The sequence below is a fragment of the Pristiophorus japonicus genome, chromosome 2, assembly GCF_044704955.1.
Source record: "Pristiophorus japonicus isolate sPriJap1 chromosome 2, sPriJap1.hap1, whole genome shotgun sequence".
In the NCBI taxonomy this organism is placed as follows: domain Eukaryota; kingdom Metazoa; phylum Chordata; class Chondrichthyes; family Pristiophoridae; genus Pristiophorus; species Pristiophorus japonicus.
In genome coordinates, this window is record NC_091978.1 from 68,127,924 (window position 1) to 68,150,152 (window position 22,229).

The 22,229-nt window shown below is 44.4% G+C and overlaps 1 protein-coding gene across 12 annotated transcripts in view; it reads left to right on the forward strand.

Annotated features, from left to right (window-relative positions):
- nedd4l (NEDD4 like E3 ubiquitin protein ligase) overlaps positions 1–22,229 on the forward strand; it is a 614,975-nt gene that overhangs the window by 560,234 nt on the left and 32,512 nt on the right. For all 12 annotated transcript variants that reach the window (XR_011588609.1, XR_011588608.1, XM_070867774.1 and 9 more), the window contains 3 exons: positions 7,320–7,385; positions 12,834–13,063; positions 16,028–16,149. Coding sequence is in view for 10 of the 12 variants with exons in the window: in XM_070867774.1 (XP_070723875.1) it covers positions 7,320–7,385; positions 12,834–13,063; positions 16,028–16,149 (418 nt within the window). In the remaining 2 variants the exon portion in view is untranslated. The remainder of the gene's footprint in view (positions 1–7,319; positions 7,386–12,833; positions 13,064–16,027; positions 16,150–22,229) is intronic.

Sequence of the window (22,229 nt, forward strand, 5' to 3'; positions counted from 1 at the left end):
GGAACTTTTGAGGAAAACACGTAAAGCCCAAAACTCAAAAGCAAACCATTAAAAGAGATACAACAGTGAGCGCACATTAAAACACATACATAAAAATAAAATGGAAAGAAAACATATTTATTGCGATCCATTATTAAAATGTTAAATGTCAAACTACCCTGACTAATTTTGCCGAAAAGGTACCTAACCCACGCACACTTGAGAGATTGGGAATGGGAGTTTATGTTGAGTGGGGGGAAGGGGTGGATGTCAAAATTTGTTCACAACACGATTTGACATTTCTGTAAGAAAGTTCCCGTTGATGGTCTTTCACTCGGCTTGTCCCCACCCCTCCTTCGGATTCACCCGATTTAATCTCTCTTTAGCAGGTTATTTAATTCCCGCCTTTCGCGCATTATAGTACAAATATGGAGATGAGCTCAGCCAGTCATCGAGCAGAGGCTCTACCTTATAAAAAGCCATTGGAAAATACCTGCCCTTTAAAATAAATAAATAAATAGGCACCCTGATGTGGCGGTGGCTAGGATCCCACTGGGTGTGGTTAGAGAGGAAAGGGGGTCCAGGGGAAGGCAACACTCTCACATCCAGCACAACTAGGTGGGCATCCCACCCAGATCCATCAGGGATCTGCCAAGCCCACTCGGTCCATCCCCCGACAGCGTGTCTCCACTGTTACTAGCGGGCTTTGATGCAGACTGCACTGCTTTTGGGCACCCGATCGCATCCTTTGTGAACAGATCACTCAGTGAAAATCATTTCCTCCCACCTAGAATGTGCTGTTTTGATGGCCCTGCGCACTGGGACCACTTGGTTTGGTCAGGTCTTGCGCAGCGTTAGGTTGCAGGGATCCTAGTCCCAACGATCGAGCAGCTTGCTTTGCCTGTTCACCTCCGAGAAAGCCATCGACGAGGACCAGTACATCTCGGATAACGAGTTGAGGTGGAAGAGATTGGCGGGTCGCCAGGTGAACTGTTTGCCTGGGTCGCCAATTACCCTTGCGTCAGCCCTGAGGGCAAGAGTGGGATGGGAAGCAGGTGGAGGAGTTTAGATCATTTGGAGTTTATGCAAAGTGGAGCAGAAGAGGCTGGTAATTGAAGCTGGAAATGTAGCTGGTTGTCTCCAGCTCAATTATATGAATTGTTTTATTGACTTTCACTAGAAACTTGTATGTTTCTATCATTCTTTTTTTCCTGCGTTAACATTTGAAACATATTCAGTTTTTTTTTTAATTTATTGTAAGACCATAGAAACTTTGGGCCCAAATTTCCCCCTCCGGTTTTTTCGGCGCACTCCCCTGCCATAACGGCGCCGAAAATTTAGCTCCGTATTCTCCCCGCTCCTTGGATGTCCTAGGCCTTGGATTGGCGTGGCAAAAGCAGTGGGGGGCAGAGCTAGGGCTGTGCTGCTGAAACAGAGCAGGCAGCTGCGCGCATGCGCAGTAGCTTCTCGCCCTCCCAGCGTGTCCTGGCTCCGGACCCGATGCTCGCCGCCCCTATCCCTTTTGATGGGGGAGGAGGAGGAGAATGGAAACATTGCTCGGCTTAATTTGTTTCAGGGAGATCCCCATACAGGTTTAAAAAAAAATGTGAAGGAGACCTGTAAAAATGTGCAAAATAATGAGTGATGTGAAAAAAGCCCTGTACCTGTAAGTTGCTGCTTGTGTTGTTTAAACTACTGTGATTGTGTGTGCAAGGGAGAGATGGGAAGGCTTCCTCTCCCACGAGCGGGCCCACTGATATAGAGGGTCGACGCTCGCCCCAGCCCACGTAGCAATTCTCGAAGTTCGCAGACAGAGACGGATGGCAAAGTATAACGATCTTTATTACGAACGTCCGGGAACACCTCTTATCACAGTCGCCTGCGAGTGGAGATGCTCCCCGAACAGCACAATCATACAACTTTTATACATTTCAAAACCCCTCTGTTCCCGAACAAGACCTCCCTAGGTTTCTAATTGAACTACCTTATCAGTGCTACTTCTCTAATTGGACTACCTTATTAGTGCTGCTTTGGATTGACAGGCCAAGACCCTCGTGACCGCTTTAGGCTGTGACTAGAATGACTCCATTCGGTCGGAATTTGTTATACATTTCCTTGATGCCTGTGAGTCGCCTCGAGCCTCTTCGCAAGGTCTTATCAATGTCTGTTTAGGTTCTCACATCGTATCCTGTCGGAATATTATTGAATTGATAACTTCTGGAGCCTTGGTACAAGGCCGAAGAGAGGCCTTTTACCTCCTTATGGGCCATTGCAGGAACCAGCACTTTAACCCTTGTCCCGCTGGTACGCCTAATGCCAAATTTCTCTTACAATGTGTTTGCAGAGCTCCTTTATTTTCTTTTAATCTTTCCTTAAAACTTTGTAAGTCTTGGTGCTTTAGGTGCAGGTCTTCTCCGCTTCCTTCTATTTTTTATTTGTTATTGAATGCTTTTTGTGCTTTGTTTAGTGCTTTGTAAATCTTGGTGCTTTAGAATGTACCTACCTGCGCTGATTTCTTAACTTTCCGCAAGGGTTTTCTGTGCGGCCACAAGTGGCCACATACGCTGGCCTAAGTTAGTTTGGAGCAACTATTAGCTGTCCAAACTGGCTTAAATGGCCACAACAGGCGTAGGTGGCTGGTACCGCCCCCTTTTGGGAAAAAAACAAAACTGAAAAAAATCCTAACTAACTCACTTACACTGGCGCAAATTAAATGTGCAGAATGAGGATTTTTAAGATACTCCAGAAAAATCAAGTTGCTCCAGAAAAAATGGAGCAACTCCTGGGGAAATTTGGGCCCATAGAAACCTAGAAATTTACAGCACAGAAGGAGGCCATTTCGGCCCATCGTGTCCGCACCAGCCAACAAAGAGCCGCACAGCCCTTGGTCAGCAGCCCTAAAGGTTACATATAAACCTATGAACAATGACGGAAAAGCAAAGAGCAACCAGTCCGCCTCACACAACTGCGACACCGCTTATACTGAAACATTCTATACTCCACCCCAACCGGAGTCATGAGATTCCTAGGAGAGGCAAAAACCAGATTTAAAAACCCAGATCAATTTAGGGAGAAAAAATCTGGAAAAATTCCTCTTCGACCCATCCACGCGATCGAAACTAGTCCAGATCACCCTGGCCATATTCGATTCCCTGCAGTACTTATCATTTTCTCTGCGCTGTCCAACAAAAGGTCATCCAGTCTAATCCCAATTACCAGCTCTAGATCCGTAACCCTGCAGGTTACTGCACTTTAAGTGCCCATCCAACCATCTCTTAAAAGTAGTGAGGGTTTCTGCATCCGCTACTCTTCCAGGCAGCGAGTTCCAGATCCCCACAACCCTCTGCGTAAAGAAGCCCCCCCCGCCCCTGCCTCAAATCCCCTCTCAACCTTCCACCAACCACCTTAAAACTATGCGCCCTTGTAATAGATCCCTCCAGCAATGGAAATAGACCCTTACTATCCACTATGTCCAGGCTCCTCAATATTTTGTACACCTCAATGAGGTCTCCTCTCAACCTCCTCTGTTACAATGAGCACAAACCCAGCCTCTCCAATCTGTCCTCATAACTAAGATTCTCCATTCCAGGCAGCATCCTGGGGGAGGTTAAGTCTCATGGAATAAGGGGTTGACTGTGGATGGGCAATGGCAGACATTTAGAGACCGCATGGATGAACTACAACAATTGTACATTCCTGTCTGGCGTAAAAATAAAAAAGGGAAGGTGGCTCAACCGTGGCTATGAAGGGAAATCAGGGATAGTATTAAAGCCAAGGAAGTGCCATACAAATTGGCCAGAAATAGCAGCGAACCCGGGGACTGGGAGAAATTTAGAACTCAGCAGAGGAGGACAAAGGGTTTGATTAGGGCAGGGAAAATGGAGTACGAGAAGAAGTTTGCAGGGAACATTAAGGCGGATTGCAAAAGTTTCTTTCGGTACGTAAAGAGAAAAAGGTTAGTAAAGACAAACGTAGGTCCCCTGCAGTCAGAATCAGTGGAAGTCAGAACGGGGAACAAAGAAATGGCAGACCAATTGAACAAGTACTTTGGTTCGGTATTCACTAAGGAGGACACCAACAACCTTCCGGATATAAAAGGGGTCAGAGGGTCTAGTAAGGAGGAGGAACTGAGGGAAATCTTTATTAGTCGGGAAATTGTGTTGGGAAATTGATGGGATTGAAGGCCGATAAATCCCCAGGGCCTGATGGACTGCATCCCAGAGTACTTAAGGAAGTGGCCTTGGAAACAGCGGATGCATTGACAGTCATTTTCCAACATTCCATTGACTCTGGATCAGTTCCTATCGAGTGGAGGGTAGCCAATGTAACCCCACTTTTTAAAAAAGGAGGGAGAGAGAAAACAGGGAATTATAGACCGGTCAGCCTGACCTCAGTAGTGGGTAAAATGATGGAATCAATTATTAAGGATGACACAGCAGTGCATTTGGAAAATGGTGACATGATAGGTCCAAGTCAGCATGGGAAATCATGCTTGACAAGCCTTCTGGAATTTTTTGAGGATGTTTCCAGTAAAGTGGACAAGGGAGAACCAGTTGATGTGGTATATTTGGACTTTCAGAAGGCTTTCGACAAGGTCCCACACAAGAGATTAATGTGCAAAGTTAAAGCACATGGGATTGGGGGTAGTGTGCTGACATGGATTGAGAACTGGTTGTCAGACAGGAAGCAAAGAGTAGGAGTAAATGGGTACTTTTCAGAATGGCAGGCAGTGACAAGTGGGGTACTGCAAGGTTCTGTGCTGGGGCCCCAGCTGTTTACATTGTACATTAATGATTTAGACGAGGGGATTAAATGTAGTATCTCCAAATTTGCGGATGACACTAAGTTGGGTGGCAGTGTGAGCGGCGAGGAGGATTCTATGAGGCTGCAGAGTGACTTGGATAGGTTAGGTGAGTGGGCAAATCCATGGCAGATGAAGTATAATGTGGATAAATGTGAGGTTATCCACTTTGGTGGTAAAAACAGAGAGACAGACTATTATCTGAATGGTGACAGATTAGGAAAAGGGGAGGTGCAACGAGACCTGGGTGTCATGGTACATCAGTCATTGAAGGTTGGCATGCAGGTACAGCAGGCGGTTAAGAAAGCAAATGGCATGTTGGCCTTCATAGCGAGGGGATTTGAGTACGGGGCAGGGAGGTGTTGCTCCAGTTGTACAGGGCCTTGGTGAGGCCACACCTGGAGTATTGTGTACAGTTTTGGTCTCCTAACTTGAGGAATGACATTTTTGCTATTGAGGGAGTGCAGCGAAGATTCACCAGACTGATTCCCGGGATGGTGAGACTGACCTATCAAGAAAGACTGGATCAACTGGGCTTGTATTCACTGGAGTTCAGAAGAATGAGAGGGGACCTCATAGAAACATTTAAAATTCTGACGGGTTTAGACAGGTTAGATGCAGGAAGAATGTTCCCAATGTTGGGGAAGTCCAGAACCAGGGGACACAGTCTGAGGATAAGGGGTAAGCCATTTAGGACCGAGATGAGGAGAAACTTCTTCACCCAGAGAGTGGTGAACCTGTGGAATTCTCTACCACAGAAAGTAGTTGAGGCCAATTCACTAAATATATTCAAAAGGGAGTTAGATGAAGTCCTTACTACTAGGGGGATCAAGGGGTATGGCGAGAAAGCAGGAAGGGGGTACTGAAGTTGCATGTTCAGCCATGAACTCATTGAATGGCGGTGCAGGCTAGAAGGGCTAAATGGCCTACTCCTGCACCTATTTTCTATGTTTCTATGGAATAGACAGCAAATTGTAAAAATTGATTGGGATTTGGCTTATCAACAGGGACGGAGGATGGTGTTAATGGAAAAATCACTGCCTGTGGAAAAAAGTAACCAAAAATTTTTCCACAGGAATCCTAGTGTTCAGAGTGCCTGTCATACAGTAGTATATTTGTTGATGACATAAAACCATGTGGACAGCTAACGAATAGAAAGAAGTTTGATTATTTTTCGACAGGACAAACAAATTCTTACCAGAAACAGCATTTATAATTTCTATTTAAAAACAATATTAATGCCTTGATTATCTCCACCCCCACCCCCCACAATTTCACATGAAAAGTAAAAAAAAATGTTTTCACAACTTTTTCTTGTTTGATACAATTATAAATATCAGAATTTGAAATGGAATAAACTCCAAATTCCAGCACAGTGGCTCACAAGTCTGTTTCTGGATGACCTTGCATTACAAGTCAGAACAAGTTATGTTACATTGTACAAATCAGTGATGAGGCCAATTCTGGCATGGAGGTTTAATCGCCTGCCTCAAAGGATGTATTAGAAGGTTGAAGGTTAGTTTTGGGATACAAAATTATGAAAAAAGCTCAAGCAACTAAGCAGTTTCCCTGAAGAAAATTTGATTGAGGTAAATTGTGATGCAAATATTAAAAATAGATAATCCGCTGTGAACCCTTCATCTTTTTGAAAGTTCCATCTAATTATAAATTATCCAATACATTTCCTTTATCCACTGCGACAATGATAGCTTTGTGTGTAAAAAACAGAGGTAAAAAAAGCTAATTTCTATTAGTTTTTTTTTAAATGCACAAAATAATCGTCAAAATCCTTCAAATTTAATTTGTGCCAATGATTTTGGAAATGGGAGCAGATTTTGATGCTAATGGGTATAGATGTAGGTGATGCAGCCCTTCAATTAGATCATGGCTGATCTGTACTTCAACTCTATGTACTTGCCATAGCTCCATATTCCTTGATGCACTTGCCTAACAAAACTCTATATCGATCTCAATCTTGATTGCTCCGATTGTCCCAGCAGCCATAGCCACTTGGGGATGGGATGGGGGGGCGTCGGAGGGATGGACGAGAATTCCAGATATTTACTACCCTTTGTGTTAAAAAAGTACTTGCTTGTTTCCTTCCAAAATGGCCCAGCTCTAATTTTAAGATTATATCCCTTCTTCCTGATTTAATGAGGGAGAAGCAGAGGGTTGTATAAGAAATCACTGCTTATTACATGATCTGTTTTTACATTCATTTTATTTTGAGAAAGTGTAACTCCGGTAACTGTCTAGTACACTGATAGTGCACTGCCCCCCAGTGGCAGTAGTGGTTGAAAAGGTATTGCAACATCCGGTGAGCATATATTTGGATGTGTAAATTTATTTTAGTCACAAATATGAGAGGAAAGTTTAAAAATAACAAGTCTACTATCACCATTGCAAGCAGTACAACTACCTGAAGCTTCCGGGCAATGGGGGAAGATCAGTATGACGTCAGCTGATGCATCTTTCCAGTATTTAACCTAAAACACGAGTGTTATTTTAGTTTTGTAAATAAATCTGTGTTCTCTTACAGGCTGTGCCATATTCCAGAGAATTCAAGCAGAAGTATGATTACTTCCGGAAGAAACTGAAGAAGCCGGTAAGTACGCCCATATGTTGTGTCATGAATAGTGTGAGGGACACTGTATTGCATGGGGCCGAAATTTCCCACCACCTGAAACGGGTCGCACCTGCTGCTCCGGGGACGGACAAACCGGAGAAATTCAGCACATCGTGCCTTTTTTTTTTAAGCGGGCTGGAAGTGGCCTCATCATCGGGACGGAAGTGGGGGTGGGGCGGAGTGGCCGTCACTAGCGGGACGGAAGTTGGGATGTGTCGTAGTGGCCGACGCTGCAAGTCATCAGCGCCACGCTGATTACATCATCGCGCTAGCATGTCGCAACGTCCCTCCCCGTCAGATAAAGGAAAGGGCCACTGCAAACTTTGTAGCCACTTTAGTGGCAAACACTGGACCACCAGGGGAGAGTTTCGGCCGGGCCAGCAGCCTGGCACCTAAGAGGGGGTGTCAGGCTTGCCTGTTGGTGGCCCAACCGAACCCGTGGGCATAATTGGCCACCCGACCTGGCAGGCGGCCGACAAAAAAAAATCATGGAGTCGCTGGCAGCACCATCTGCTCTTTAAGGACGGCCGTGCCGCCAAGCCACAGATAAGGGTATCAGCAGCAAAATCTGTCAGGGGCACCGACCAATGGCAGCGCTGCTCTCGTAGGGCAATTTTGGGAGGGGGCCGCTGCTGTTCGGTAAAAGGTCGGCATTTGCACGCCGTGGCAGGAAAACGGGCGGAGTGGTCCCCTACGCCACTCCAAAATGGAGGAAGGGCAATTTCTAAAATGGCAGCCCCTCTGTGGCGACTCGGCGGCCAGTCTGCACCGCACCCTGGCCGCTGCTTTCAGGCGGCCGTGGGGCTTATAGAAAGGGGTAATTTCGGCCACCAAAGCTCAAGACGTCCATTTTGTTTATCAGACCATCATGAAAATTCATCTTCAATGTGGACTAACTAGAAACATCTTATGGAAAAGCTAATTACTGAACTACCCCAGTGCTCCCATTTCTCCCCTTTGCATTGCTATTGAAGTTGTTGTGTGGCTATATAAGTTAACGAATGGACTGTCCAGTTTTTTTTCTTCAAACAAATCAGCAGCTCAATGTACAGCAGGTGTAATTAACATAAAAATTACCAGCTGACACCAATATTTTGAAGTTGTCCATCTTAAACGTTAAAGCTCCTGTATCCTAATTGGACTTTTCCAGGGCACCACTCCTGTTTACCTGTGCTTTTGCTCTATATTTTCTGGTATGCTCAGATACAAATATACCGAGAAAGTTGTGAAAAAATTGAACTTTTGGGTTTGTTCTCATTGGTAGCAACACAGGAAAATTTGAATCCTATATTGGAATGTATTACAGCTTCAATTTTCCTAGATTGTCGTAAGATTTCCTGTGTACAACAAACTTCCTGTCTTAATTTTTTTCTTTAGATGCTCTTTATTTCCTAATTTCCCTTCCTCTTAATGTCAAGGATGAGTTTACTGGAATGATTAGAATTTTGTGTGGTGAAAGAGCACTAATTTAGAATTGTCACACACTTACTCATAGGGAACTGCTATAGAAATGCATGTTGTAATAGCCTTCTGTATGAGAATACGGTAGAGTACTATAGGATTAGTGACATATAAAATTCAGGATTAGAATTTAATTACCATACAGGTTAGTGTATACATACACAATTGGATTATTTGAATCTTTGGGCTCAATTTTCCCTAGTGATTTGCACCATTTTCTTTGGAGTAGGCTGCTTTTTTTGGCGTATTGAGTCAAATTTTTGGCGTATTTATTTTTTTCAAACTTTCCCCCTGCGATCTGTGCCAGCGCAACTGACTGAGTTACGATTTTTCTAGGCCAGATTTTTTTGTCGTTCCCTCCTGTCTGCGCCGGTTTTTTCAATTGTTCGCAGTTTGGTCAACATTTCTTTCTAATACGTTGGCGCATCTGGCCACTCCCGAAAAACCTTTTGGTGAGTTGAGAAAACCAGCACACATTCACAAATCTGCGCTGAAAGACGCCATTGTTTTTAAATCAAAGATTTTGGAGGGAGTCAAGAACACTGTCAAAATCAATAATAAAGTTCAACTTTTTTTTTAACCTGTCAACATAGAAGTGTAAATTTGTTGGATTTCACAAATTTTCCCTTTTTTACTCACACGCCACCAGCGAACATCTTGAAGAAAGCCTGGAGGGTTGTAGGTTTGGCTGGCAGAATCGGCCTCGCGTCCGGACACAGTGGCTCGGGGTTCGGCTACAAAACAAGCTGTGGGGGGCGGGCTTGGGTGGGGGGAAAGAGAGGAGAGGAGGGAGCGATAGCTAATCTTGTAGCTTGTAGGAGAGAGAGAGAGAGAGAGAGAGAGGGAACCTTACGGCTTGTAGCCCGGGGAGGGGGAGAGAGAGGTCATAAGACTCAAGTGGGTGGGGGGAGAGAGGAGACCCTGAGGGCTCACTGACAACTATTCCACATGGACATGTTTACTGTTTGGAGCTGTTCAGTTGTGTTAATGGAACATAGTTCAGTTTTAATGTAAAATATATTTTTTTCAAAAGTTTACAATAACTTAACTTAAATAAAATTATTCCTGTATCAAACTTCACTTTAAGCTCACTTTAAAAACTTGTAAATTTACATAACTTACAAAATACTTTTAATTTGAGAACAGTAACAATAATAATAACAACAACAATAACAACAGCAGCAAAGAAAGGCTGCACCCGTCTCTCATCCCCCTTATTCTCAGACCGCCCGCTGCGCTTGGTCTTTGATTCTCCACCACCTCTGCCCACAGGTGGTGGCACAGTGTTTCTGAGCTTGGTACCAAGCTTATTCCTTCTAACATCTCGGGTACTGCGCACCTCTTGAGGGTGGGGGGCATCAGCGTCAGGCGGTAAGTTGGAGGGCCTGGCTTTTAGGCTCTTCAGAGACTGGTGTGGGGATTGCAGTGGGAGTGGCAGTTGATTCTGTCAATGGGCGTGGGGTCTGGGCGTGTTCCATTATTGCAGCAGCTAACTCCAACATGCCGTCCCCCATGCACCCTGACAATGGCCTGCAACATCCCTCCCTAATGGCCAATTTCGTGGTTTGCACTACCTCTGACATTCCCTCCCTCATGGCCACTATTCCCTCACTGAAGGTCCCGGATATCGTTCCCATTTCGTGTGAGAGTGTTGTTACTTCTTCGGACAGTCCCGCTACCTCATCACTCACCCCACTGATGGTGTCCAAGAGTGATCGGGTAAGGTCAATGCTCTCCGCACTCAATGACATCATCTGAACCACACCTGTTGCATCCTGCACCTCAGGAGAATGTGCTCCTTCCCCTCCTCCCCATGGGTGTGGCTCGCACCCTAACACTGGGACCCGCAGCCTGGACAGTGGGGCCCTGGGTGTGCCTCGCTGCACCACACCACTGGGACCTGCAGCCTGGGATGGTGGGTCCCTGGGTGTGCCTCGCTGCACCCCACACCACTGGGACCCGCAACCTCGGGAGGTGGGAAACCATGGAATGTCCCACCAACACTCAGACCACTAGTCACGGAAGGAGCTGGCACCTCCATGAGCGGCACCTCCTCCATATTCAGTACAACAGTGAGAGCTTCATCCAGCTCCATCCCCTCCCCTCCCCCTCCCCCCATGTTCTTGGTCTGGAGGGTGGGATTGGATGATGTTCTCCTCTTCAGGCTCAATCTTGTCTGAATCTTCATCTGCATTGTTAGGGTTAGCCTCAAGTTCTGCAAAATATAACAGAACAGTCAAATGGTTGGCAGCAGAGAAGGGGGCCGGATGGGTTGCATGAGTAGGCTCACACAATGCAGACCAGACAGCAGGTTGATTTGAAGGGCCACGATGAATTTGCAGGACTTACCCTCTCCCTCAAGTGTGGGCCCAGCTTGTGCAGTGGTGGTTGCTTTTTTCCATCAAAGCAGCGACCCTCTCTTCCAACGGTGTCAGTGGATACAGATTTGCCGGGCCTCCTCCTGTTCGAGTTCTTTCCCTTTTGTTGTGTGCCACTTTCCTCTGCAAAGATGAAAATGCAATTTTTTAGAGAGGGTGTCTTTCTGCTAGGTGGGACATATACATCTGGTCACATTTACAATTGCATTAAATAAATGAAAATATTACTTACCCTAACTACTTGACCAAGGTCCTGCCATTTCTTTTTACACTGGCTTCCAGATCTCACGGTGTTCACCACTGCGCAGTAATCTTCTGCAACTTGGTTCCAGAGTTTCTTCATTTCTTTTGGTGAAACTTTTATGTGACTTCTGCTGGTGTCCAGTTCCTGCCGTCTGTTCTCAATCACAGTAACTAGTGCCTCCATTTCTTCCAGTAAGAAATTCTTGGTCCTTGTTCCGCGTTGCATCTTGTATTGCTCCAGCTGTGATTTTTTCCAATGCTCTCACAGCACTCCTTTCACACACACACACACGCTCTTTAAAAATGGCCGATTGCCAAATCCGAGCAGTACTGAACATGCACGTCCATTGGAACGATGCCAAAAACGTAACTTTTTTTCTGAAGATACGGCATTGTTTTTCGGCACAGACAGCAGGCTCCACCCCTCGAGGCAACTGGACATGCTGCGCGGTGCCAAATTCAAATGATAGATCGGAGAAAATTTCTGGTGCATTTCTGGCCTAGAAAACCTGGCGTAACTCTGGGCAATACGCCAGAAAACAGACTTGGGGAAAATTGAGCCCTATATGCAGTTATCAGGAAGCTGAGACTTTTTCTGCCTGTAATGATCCAGACTCCAACTCTAATGTGTTTGTTTATTTTCTCTGCCTCACTTTCACTCTATCCATGTCTCTCTTTCAAAGGTTCTATATACGAGCAGATTTTGGCAGGCTCCACAAATATCCCAGTGGATTTAGGCCCCAACAACAAACTGATCTAAATTTGGAAGTCTCATTTAGTGGGGGCGAAAAAATAGTCGTTTGGGAAAAAATTGCACCAGATGGTTTTCTTTCAGGATTGCAGTAAAGGGATATTATTGGGTTAAAGCCAATGTAATTTTTACTTCATTTACTGTGCTTGATCCTAACTGCGAGTGTTCAGAGCTGAAAGTTCCATTCCTCAGTGATCACTGAATTTGATGAAAAGAAAAATATTTTTAAAAAACACAGACAAGTGGACTGTAACTAGACTTGATTGTATAATGATCAGGATGTAGCTGGTGGATGTGCTTTGTGAAGGATCTCCCTAACGCCAATAGTGAGCCTATCTGATTTTGATTGGCTGAAACATTCTTTATTAAAATTGGAATGGAATATATCAGATTATATCACAATATACTACTATTACATCAGATGCTGTTCCTATAGTTTATTAGTGCAGCAATGATGTGTAGTTTCTTTAATTTTAAAATTTTATAACTTTTCAAATTTTTTCCACCCTGAATATGTCTTTCCAAATGACAATGACATGTGGATTTTGGTGGACTGAGTTGCATCAATCATTTTTGGTTCTGTTTTTATTCCAGGCTGACATACCCAATAGATTTGAAATGAAGCTGCATAGAGGCAACATTCTAGAGGAGTCTTACAGACGAATCATGTCCTTAAAGCGACCAGATGTGCTAAAAGCTAGACTTTGGATAGAATTTGAGTCGGAGAAAGGACTGGATTATGGAGGCGTAGCAAGAGAGTGGTTCTTCCTTTTGTCTAAAGAAATGTTCAATCCTTACTATGGGCTTTTTGAATATTCAGCCACGTACGTATGCAGTGTCTCTCATTTACATTCATGTGCCCTACTATTTATACATATAACAATATTTCAATAATTACCATGATACCTTGGAATTAAAGTTGGTCCATAGAAACAGTAGGCCATTCAGTTCCTTGAACCTGTTCTGCCATGCAGTTAGATCGTGGATGATTTGTATCTGCTTTGGTTCTGTAACCCTTGATACCTTTGCCTGACAAAAATCTATCAATCTCAATTTTGACATTTTCTATTGATCTTGCTTCAACAGCTTTTTGGGGATTTCCAGATTTCCACTACTTTTTGTGTGATATGCATCCTGATATCACCCTGCAACGCCCTAATTCTAACTTTAAGTTTATGCCTCCTTGTTCTAGATTTCACCACCAGAGAAAATAGCTTCTCTCTATCTACCCTATCAACTCCTTTAATCATTTTAAGCACCTCAAATTAGATCACCCCATAATTTTCTATACTCAAGGGGTTAAGTAACTGCTGTATAATTCAGTTAAGTACCCAAACTTGCTTAAATAATTCCTGCGTCAATGTTTAAAGTTTATTGGTTTTATGAAATTCTGAGCAGAAGTAGAGATACCGAACCGTTTTTTTTTTAAATCCAGTGATTAAATATCACTATTACACTTATGCAGGCTGAGAAGGACTTCATAAACTTGAGCGTCAATTTGATTCCATTTATGGTACTGTTTTCCCTCAGTCGGAAGGTTCAGAGTGCAAACCCTGCTATAACCTTGATCATATAATCTAGAATGATAGTCCAGTACAGTCCTAAGAGACTGCTGCATTGGTGGAGATGCCATTTTTCAGTTTAAATTAAGACTGCTCAGGTGGATATCAAAGCTCTCGGACACTATTCAAAAAAGAGTAGCTAAATCTTGCCAAAATTTTTCCCTCAATAAGCGCCACCAAAAAAATCCCAGATTATCCAGTTGTTTATTCATTTGCTGTTTGTGGACACATGCTGTGTGCATGTTGGCTGTCATATGTACCTATTATAATGAGAGTGACTGCAGTTGAAAAGTAACCCATTGAGACATTCTGACGACATAAGAACATATGAAATAGGAGCGGGAGTAGGCCATACAACCCTCGAGCCTGCTCTGCCATTCAATAAGATTATGGCTGAACTTTTACATCGACTCCATCTTCCCGCCCTATCCCGATATCCCTTGATTCCTTTTAAGTCCAAAAATCTATCTATCTTTGTCTTGAATATACTCGACGACTAAGCATCCACAGCTCTCTGGGGTTGAGAATGCCAAAGATTCACAACCCTCTGAGTGAAGAAATTTCTCCTCCTCTCAGTCTTAAATGGCTGACCCCTTATCCTGTGATTATGCTCCCTAGTTCTAGACACTCCAGCCAGGAGAAACAACCTCTCAGCATCTACCCTATCAAGCCTTCTTAGGAATTTTATATGAAATTATGAGGTGCTTTATATGTGTAATTTTCTCTTAACTTTTTGCTTTCTGAATATTTAAGACTTTATTATTACTAACAAATACCATTAATTATCTTAATCTAATCACTTCTGCTTTTATTCCATTTGAGTGTCTCTTGATTTGTAAATGGATAGTATTTTTTTATTTCTTCTTGTCTCTATACATGAATACTGATAAAGATATTTAAACATAAATCATTCTTTGTCCTAACCAGACCAAATTAATGCCTGAAGGTCTGAAATTCAAATCACTTGAGACTTGCCTGAAACTGATGTACTTAAACACGGGCCCCAAGTTTCCACACGCGGCAAAACAGGCGCCCCTCCGAGCTGGGCGCCCGTTTTTCGCGCCCAAAACGCGCCTGAAAAAAAACGCGCTATTCTCGAGCGCTTTGCAGCTCGATGTCTGCCTGGCGCGGAGCCTACCACTCGCGCCGATTTTGTAAGTAGGAGGGGGCGGGTACCATTTAAATGAGTTTTTTTCGTGCCGGCAACCCTGCGTGTGCGCGTTGGAGCGTTCGTGTACGCGCAGTGTGAAGGAAACATTGGCACTCGGCCATTTTTGTAGTTCTTTGTAGCTGTTCAATTTTTTACATTTTTTTAATAAAACCGCATTGCCCTTCCATGATCAGCACTGAGGCTTCTTGCAGCAGTGAGAAGGCTGCAGGAAGCCTCAGAAGTTGAGGCAGCCGTTTCCCGACGGGCCCAACCAACGGCAGGGGGGCCTCCCCCCCCCCCCCCCCCCCACCCCGCCGTCGGGAATGGCTGCCTCAACTTCTGAGGCTTCCTGCAGCCTTCTCGCTGCCTCCTCCCCCCCCCCCCCCCTGCTGCCGTCGGGAAAGGCTGCCTCCTCCCTGCCGTCAGTCAGTCGGGCCCTCACTGCCTCCTCACCCCTCCCCCCCCCCGCCGCTGTCGTCGGGAACGGCTGCCTCAACTTGTGAGGCTTCCTGCAGCCTTCTCCCTGCCTGAAGCACTTTCACACAGGTAGGAACATGGTTTATTTAATCTTTTCTTTGCTTATAAATTTTTATTCAGGTTGGAATTATTTGTATAAGTATAACTAAGGATTTATTGTAGAATGTTTTGACTTCCCTTCCCCCCAGCACCTTGTTCCGGATGCCTAATTTGTAACCTGCGCCTGATTTTTTAATGTGTAGACAAGGTTTTTTCAGGCCTACAAAAATCTTCACTTGCTCCATTCTAAGTTAGTTTGGAGTACGTTTTCACTGTGGAAACTTTCAAATCAGGTGTCAGTGGCTGGACACGTCCCCTTTTGAAAAAAAAATTCTGTTCCAAACTGTTCTACCTGACTAGAACTGGAGCAAACTAAATGTGGAGAATTGCGATTTCTAAGATACTCTGTTCTCCACCAGGAGCAAATCATGTGGAAACTTGGGACCAGGATGTCTCAACAGTTCAGTCTTTCATTTATCCAAATAACCCTTACTATATAATGCATGAGTATTTTCTTCAGTATTTTAAATTTCAGCTTTTAAAAATACTTTTCAAAACAGGGATAATTACACACTTCAGATCAACCCAAATTCTGGTCTTTGTAACGAAGATCATCTTTCTTACTTCAAATTCATTGGACGTGTGGCTGGAATGGCAGTGCACCATGGAAAACTACTAGATGGTAAGTTCGAGGTTTTGATTGTGGAGCAGTACTTACAAGTAAATATATGTTGACCAGGATTGCTAAATTACTGGGCTCAATTTTCCCCAATTATCTGCCCCGTTTTTTTGGCGTGCACCGTTTTTTTTGGAGTAAATTGAAATCTCCAAGTTTCCCCAAAGTTTCTGCGTCAGCGTAATTCACTTGGGTATGATTCTTTTTGCGCATGGTAGCATTACCTGCTGTCTGCACCAGTTTTTAACATTTAAGCAAGTTTGGCCAACTTAGATTTTTCCTATGATTGCGTATGACCACTCCCAAAAACCTTCTGGGCACTTAACAGAAATCGGCACACATTACAAAATCGGCGCAGAAAGACGCCATTGTTTTTAGCCGAAGTTTTGGAGGGAGTGAAGAAGGCAGAGAATATGCATCATAAATCTTCCTTTTTTTCAAAATCAAAAGGGAGAAATTGAAAGTGTAATACAATTCTTGAAGTTTTGATTTTTCTCAAAGTACCGCCCCACCACCAAACCTCTCCTCACCGGACTTGAGTGTCGGAGCGTCGGCCGGCAGAATCGCTCCCTTGTCCGGACACAGGACCTCGGGGCTTGGCTTCAAAAGAAGCCGGGGGGGGTGGCGGGGGCGGATGGAAGCCGAGTTCCGAGCCCCTGTGTCTGGATGAGGGAACAATTCTGCCGGCCAACGCTCCGACCCTCGAGACTGGTGGAGGAGAGGTTCAGTGGTGGGGGTGGTATTTTGAAAAAAATCAAAAATTCAAGGATTACATTACACTTTGTTGCCCCAGATATCTTCATTGAATGTCTAGCTTCCCATTGTAAGCAATCCTATTGCGCATGCGCAGACCAGGGTGTAGTCCATACTAGGGCGTCCACCTTGGAGAGAGAGAGGAAAGAAGAGATGTGAGTGCTTTGTGCTGCTGCTTTGAGATTGTTGCAAAGTTACAATTTAATTATGGGGGCAATATTGACAATGTCATACCTCGTGCAAGCCTTCTGCATAATGGTGCTGTGGAGGAGCAGATTGATTAGACAGCATCACCTGAGGAACCTCAGAGTACGTAGGATGATGGGCAGGAGACCTTACCCACATCAGGTATATTGAGATAGGCATTTATACCGACACCTGAGTGAGGCAGACTGTGTGAGAAGGCTGCGTTTCTGCAAAGAATTTGTAATCGAGATCTGTGAGTTAATAAAAGCAGACCTGCACCCTAGAAGCGTCAGGAGGACTGCTTTGTCAGTTGAAGTAAAGGTTACAGCTGCGCTTTCTTTTTATGCATCTGGATCATTCTAGGCCACAACTGGGGATGTGTGCGCCATTTCTCAACGAGCAAGACATAACTGCTTGTATTCAATGGAGTCCAGAAGAATGAGAGGGGACCTCATAGAAACGTTTAAAATTCTGACGGGTTTAGACAGGTTAGATGCAGGAAGAATGTTCTCAATGTTGGGGAAGTCCAGAACCAGGGGTCACAGTCTAGGGATAAGGGGTAAGCCATTTAGGACCGAGATGAGGAGAAACTTCTTCACCCAGAAAGTGGTGAACCTGTGGAATTCTCTACCACAGAAAGTTGTTGAGGCCAATTCACTAAATATATTCAAGAAGGAGTTAGATGAAGTCCTTGCTACTAGGGGGATCAAGGGGTATGGCGAGAAAGCAGGAATGGGGTACTGAAGTTGCATGTTCAGCCATGAACTCATTGAATGGCGGTGCAGGCTAGAAGGGCCGAATGGCCTACTCCTGCATCTATTTTCTATGTTTCTATGTTTCTATGCATTCAGCAAGCTGCACTATATGCTCGGAGGAATGACTACATAAAGTTCCCCATGACCACCCAGGCAATGTGTGACAGGGCTGTGGGCTTCTCCAGGATTGCTGGCTTCCCCAAGGTAGAGGGCTGCATTGATTGTACCCACATCGCCTTGCGAGCACCTTTGGAGGATTCTGAGATGTACAGGAACAGAAAAGGCTTCCATTCCATGAACATGCAGCTCGTCTATGATGACATGCATCGCATCATGGCAGTTGATGCAAGATACCCTGGGAGCACCCATGATGCTTTCATCCTATGCGTGAGCGCTATATCTGCCATGTTTCAGCAGCAGCTAGAAGGGCAGAGCTGGCTGCTGGGGGACAAAGGGTACGGCCTCTCCAACTGGCTCATAATGCGCCTATGCATAACCCGGACGGAAGCTGAGTGGGAATACAATATGTTGGACATTGTGACACGCAGCATAATAGAGAGGACTATTGGCATCTTGAAGCAGCGTTTCCGATGTCTGGACCTTTTTGGAGGCTACTTGCAATACTCCCTGGAGATTGTCAGTCAGTTCGCTGTTGTGTGCTGCATGCTGCACACTTAGCCATCATGAGGCAACAGCAGCTGGGAGTGGAAGACCCATCTGAGGTGAGAGTGGCTGATGAGGGAGATGCAGATGACTAGGAGGAGGACGAGGAAGCCATGCAACTACCGGAGCACAACGGCGGAGGAGGGCGGGCTGTTGTGCCCCTTTAATGATTGCTCGAGCCTTGCCCCAGCGGTTCATCCGTGAACGCTTTGTTGCCTGAAGTGGACCATGTTTACTGTTTGGACCTGTTCTGTAATGTTGTGTTGTGTTAATAATGGAACAAATAATTTAATGATTCAGTTATAATTTAAAATATATTTTATTCAAAATGTTAACACTTGTTTGTACTTACAAGAATATTTTTATTAAAATTAAGTTATCAAACTTTAAACTATTCAGTTAAGATCACTTACAAACGTTTAAACTTACATAACATTATTTACAAAAAACTTTTAATTTGACAACAGTTACAGCAGTAACAACAATAATAATAACAAAAATAGCAGCAACAGCAGCAAACAAAGGCTGCACTCATCTCTCCTCCACCTTATTCTAAGACCACCCACTGCGTTTGGTCCTGGTGACTCCACCCCTGCCCGCTGGCAGTAGTGCAGCGTTTCTCAGGTTGGTACCAAGCTTATTCTTTCGAGCATCTCGGGTAATGCGCACTTCTTGTTAGGGGGTCGTGGGCAGGTGGTAATGTGGAAGGCCCGGCTTGGGCCTCTTTAGAGGTTGGTCTTGGGATTGGAGTGGGAGTGGCAGTTGATTCCGTCAATGGCCACAAGGTCTGGGCGTGTTCCTTTATTGCAGCAGCTAACTCCAACATTCCCTCCCTCATGCCCCGACAGTGTCTCAACTACCTGCGACAGTCCTTCCCTAATTTTGCCGGACAGTGTTCCCATTTCTCGCGAGAGTGTTGTTACTTCTCCCTACAGTCCCGATACTTCATCACCCACCCCACTGTTCAGGAGTGATCGTGTAAGGTACATGCTCTCTCCACTCATTGCCATCATCTGAACCACATCTGTTAGATCCTGCACCTCAGGAGAGCACTGTTGAGCTCTCCTTCCCCTCCTCACACTGGGTGTGGCTCGCTACACCCCACTGGGACCCACAGCCTTGGACCATGTGAAACCATGAAATGTCCCAACACACGCACTACTCAGGAAAGGGGCTGACATCTCAATGGGCAGAACCAGCACCTCCTCCAGAGTGGGGAGAGCATTGACCTTACGCGATCACTCCTGAACACAAAGAATGAGGGCTTCGTCCTCCCCATGCTCTTGGTCTGGAAGGTGGGATTGGAAGATGTTCTCTTCAGGCATGTCCGCATCTGAATCTTCTGCATCAGCTTCAGCCTCGCCAGGGTTGGCCTCAAGTTCTGCAAAATATAACAGAACAGACAAATGGTTAGCAGCAGAGATGTGGGGCAGGGTGGCATGAGTAGGCTCACAATTCAGGCAGCAGGTTCATTTGAAGGACCATGATGAATGATAGCACATTGCATCAACTGAAGAGTAGCAGACGGCGACATCCCCATGAATCGAAGCATGGCTAGCCTACACATTACTTAACATTTAGCAAAGCCAGACTGTGGAATTTACAGGACTTACCCTCTCCCGCGAGTGTTGGACCAGCTTGCGAGTGGTGATTGCGTTTCTCCAGGCAGGACCCATCAAAGCAGCGACCCTCTCTTCCAAGGATGTCAGTGGGTGCAGAATTGCCGGGCCTCCTCCTGTTCAAGTTCTTCCCCTTTTGTTGTGTACCACCTTCCTCTGCAAAGACAAAAATATCACTTTTTAGAGAGGGTGTCTTTCTGCTGGGTGGGACATATACAGATGGTCACATTTACAATTGCAATTCCTGTGAATAAATGAAAATATTACTTACACTAATTTACTTGACCAAGGTACTGCCATTTCTTTTTGCACTGGCCTCTGGATCTTGGGGTGGTCACCATTGCACAGTGTTTCTTCATTTCTTTTGGTGAAACTTTTATTTGACCTCTGCTGGTGTCCAGCTCGTGCCATCTGGCCTCAATTACAGTAACCAGGGCCTGCACTTCGTCCTGTGAGAAATTCTTGATTCTTGAGCCACATTGCATATTGCAGCCTCCGATTTTTTCCACTCAGAATAAAAGTTCTCGCACACAACTGGCTCTTTAAAAATGGCTGAATGCAGACCGGGAAGTGTACTGGGCATGCGTGCCCATACCAGTCACGTAGAAAATCTCAATTTCTTTTTGCGCATGTCTTAGGCTCCACCGTCGCTCCTCCACCCTCCCTTACCCCCCCCCCCCTCCCCCCCCCCCCCAAAACTAAAGTGTGGCGCCAATTTCAAAAATTAAAACGGGGAAACTTTCAAGTTTTTTTTTGGCGTAGTCAGGACAAAATAAAAACGGGCATAACTCTTCAAATACGCCAAAAAACAGAATTGGGGAACATTGAGCTCACTGTGTCATTTGACTAGCTGAGACATTTAAATACATGTAGGTATGAATCACTAAAGGGCAATGATTCATAAAGCCAGGTGGCTCTAAATTTAACAGAATTTGGTAATGGAAAAGAATCCTTTTTGTCTCCCATTTGTCATCTATTACTCAGTTTGTTTTCAAACTTCAAACATGAAGCTTTTTATGCATTGAACAAACGAATCACATTTTGTTTGTTTGGACCAAGAGATTTGAAGAAGCAATGTTGCCATCAAAATGTTGTTGGTAAAGTTTTTAATATATGTGAGGGGTGTTATGTCTTTCACCTCACCAGTCATGTATTTCAACAACGAAACATATATAAGCAATTTTACATTAACTTACTTCAACTGCATCACCAAAACTCATCTTGCATTTGGTATCATTTTAGCTGCAGCACATAATTTTTTTGTGTGGCTAATGTGTCCCTAAAAGAGAGAATGCAAAACAGGTTGTTCCAGGTGCTGAGTCTGCTTGAAAAAGCCCTCAATATTGAACAAAGCCTCTTTAAATATAAGCATTAAAATTACAAACAAGGAAAGGATATGGCTGCAGAACAGGAGCTAAATTCTTCATTTTGGGATGAATGTGCAAGAATATCAACCAATGTATGTATAGAAAACAAATTAAATGCATTTTTAAACAATATGAAACATTAATGACTAATTTAGCAACCGTCAGCAAGTAATGCGTGTTTACTTGGAACAAATGCAAGTCAATGGAGAAGAGATCCTATATCTAATCAAAGAAAACCTGCTGAATTTGTTTACAATTGTAAAGGTGCAACAACTCGAATAATGGCATCCACTTGTGGTTGTATAGCCAAGAAACAGCCATTAAATCCAAGCCTGAACACCTCCCAATCCACTCAGCATTGGTGGAAAGGTGGCTGTTTGTGGGGGAGCAATCATCAAATGGCAGTCTGCATATAGCTTTTTTTAAATAGTGTATTGTATTTGCCTGCATATGATTTTGCTTTTTTAAATTAGATAACTTGCTGCAGAACCCTGTCCACTTTTGTTCATTCATCACTATCTTGATATCTGATTCCCCCACGACAGATCATTCTGTCCATCCCTTTGCCCACCCCACTTGTCCGCCATTGGGTGCAGATGTGATGATGTGTTGTGAGTCTTCATATCTTTCTTAAATGAAGTGGCTTGTTTATTTTTGACTAATTCTTCAATTTTATCCATTGTGATTGTATATTGTGTATATCGGGCTTTATATTGGTTTATTGTTAGATAGTGTTAAAATTG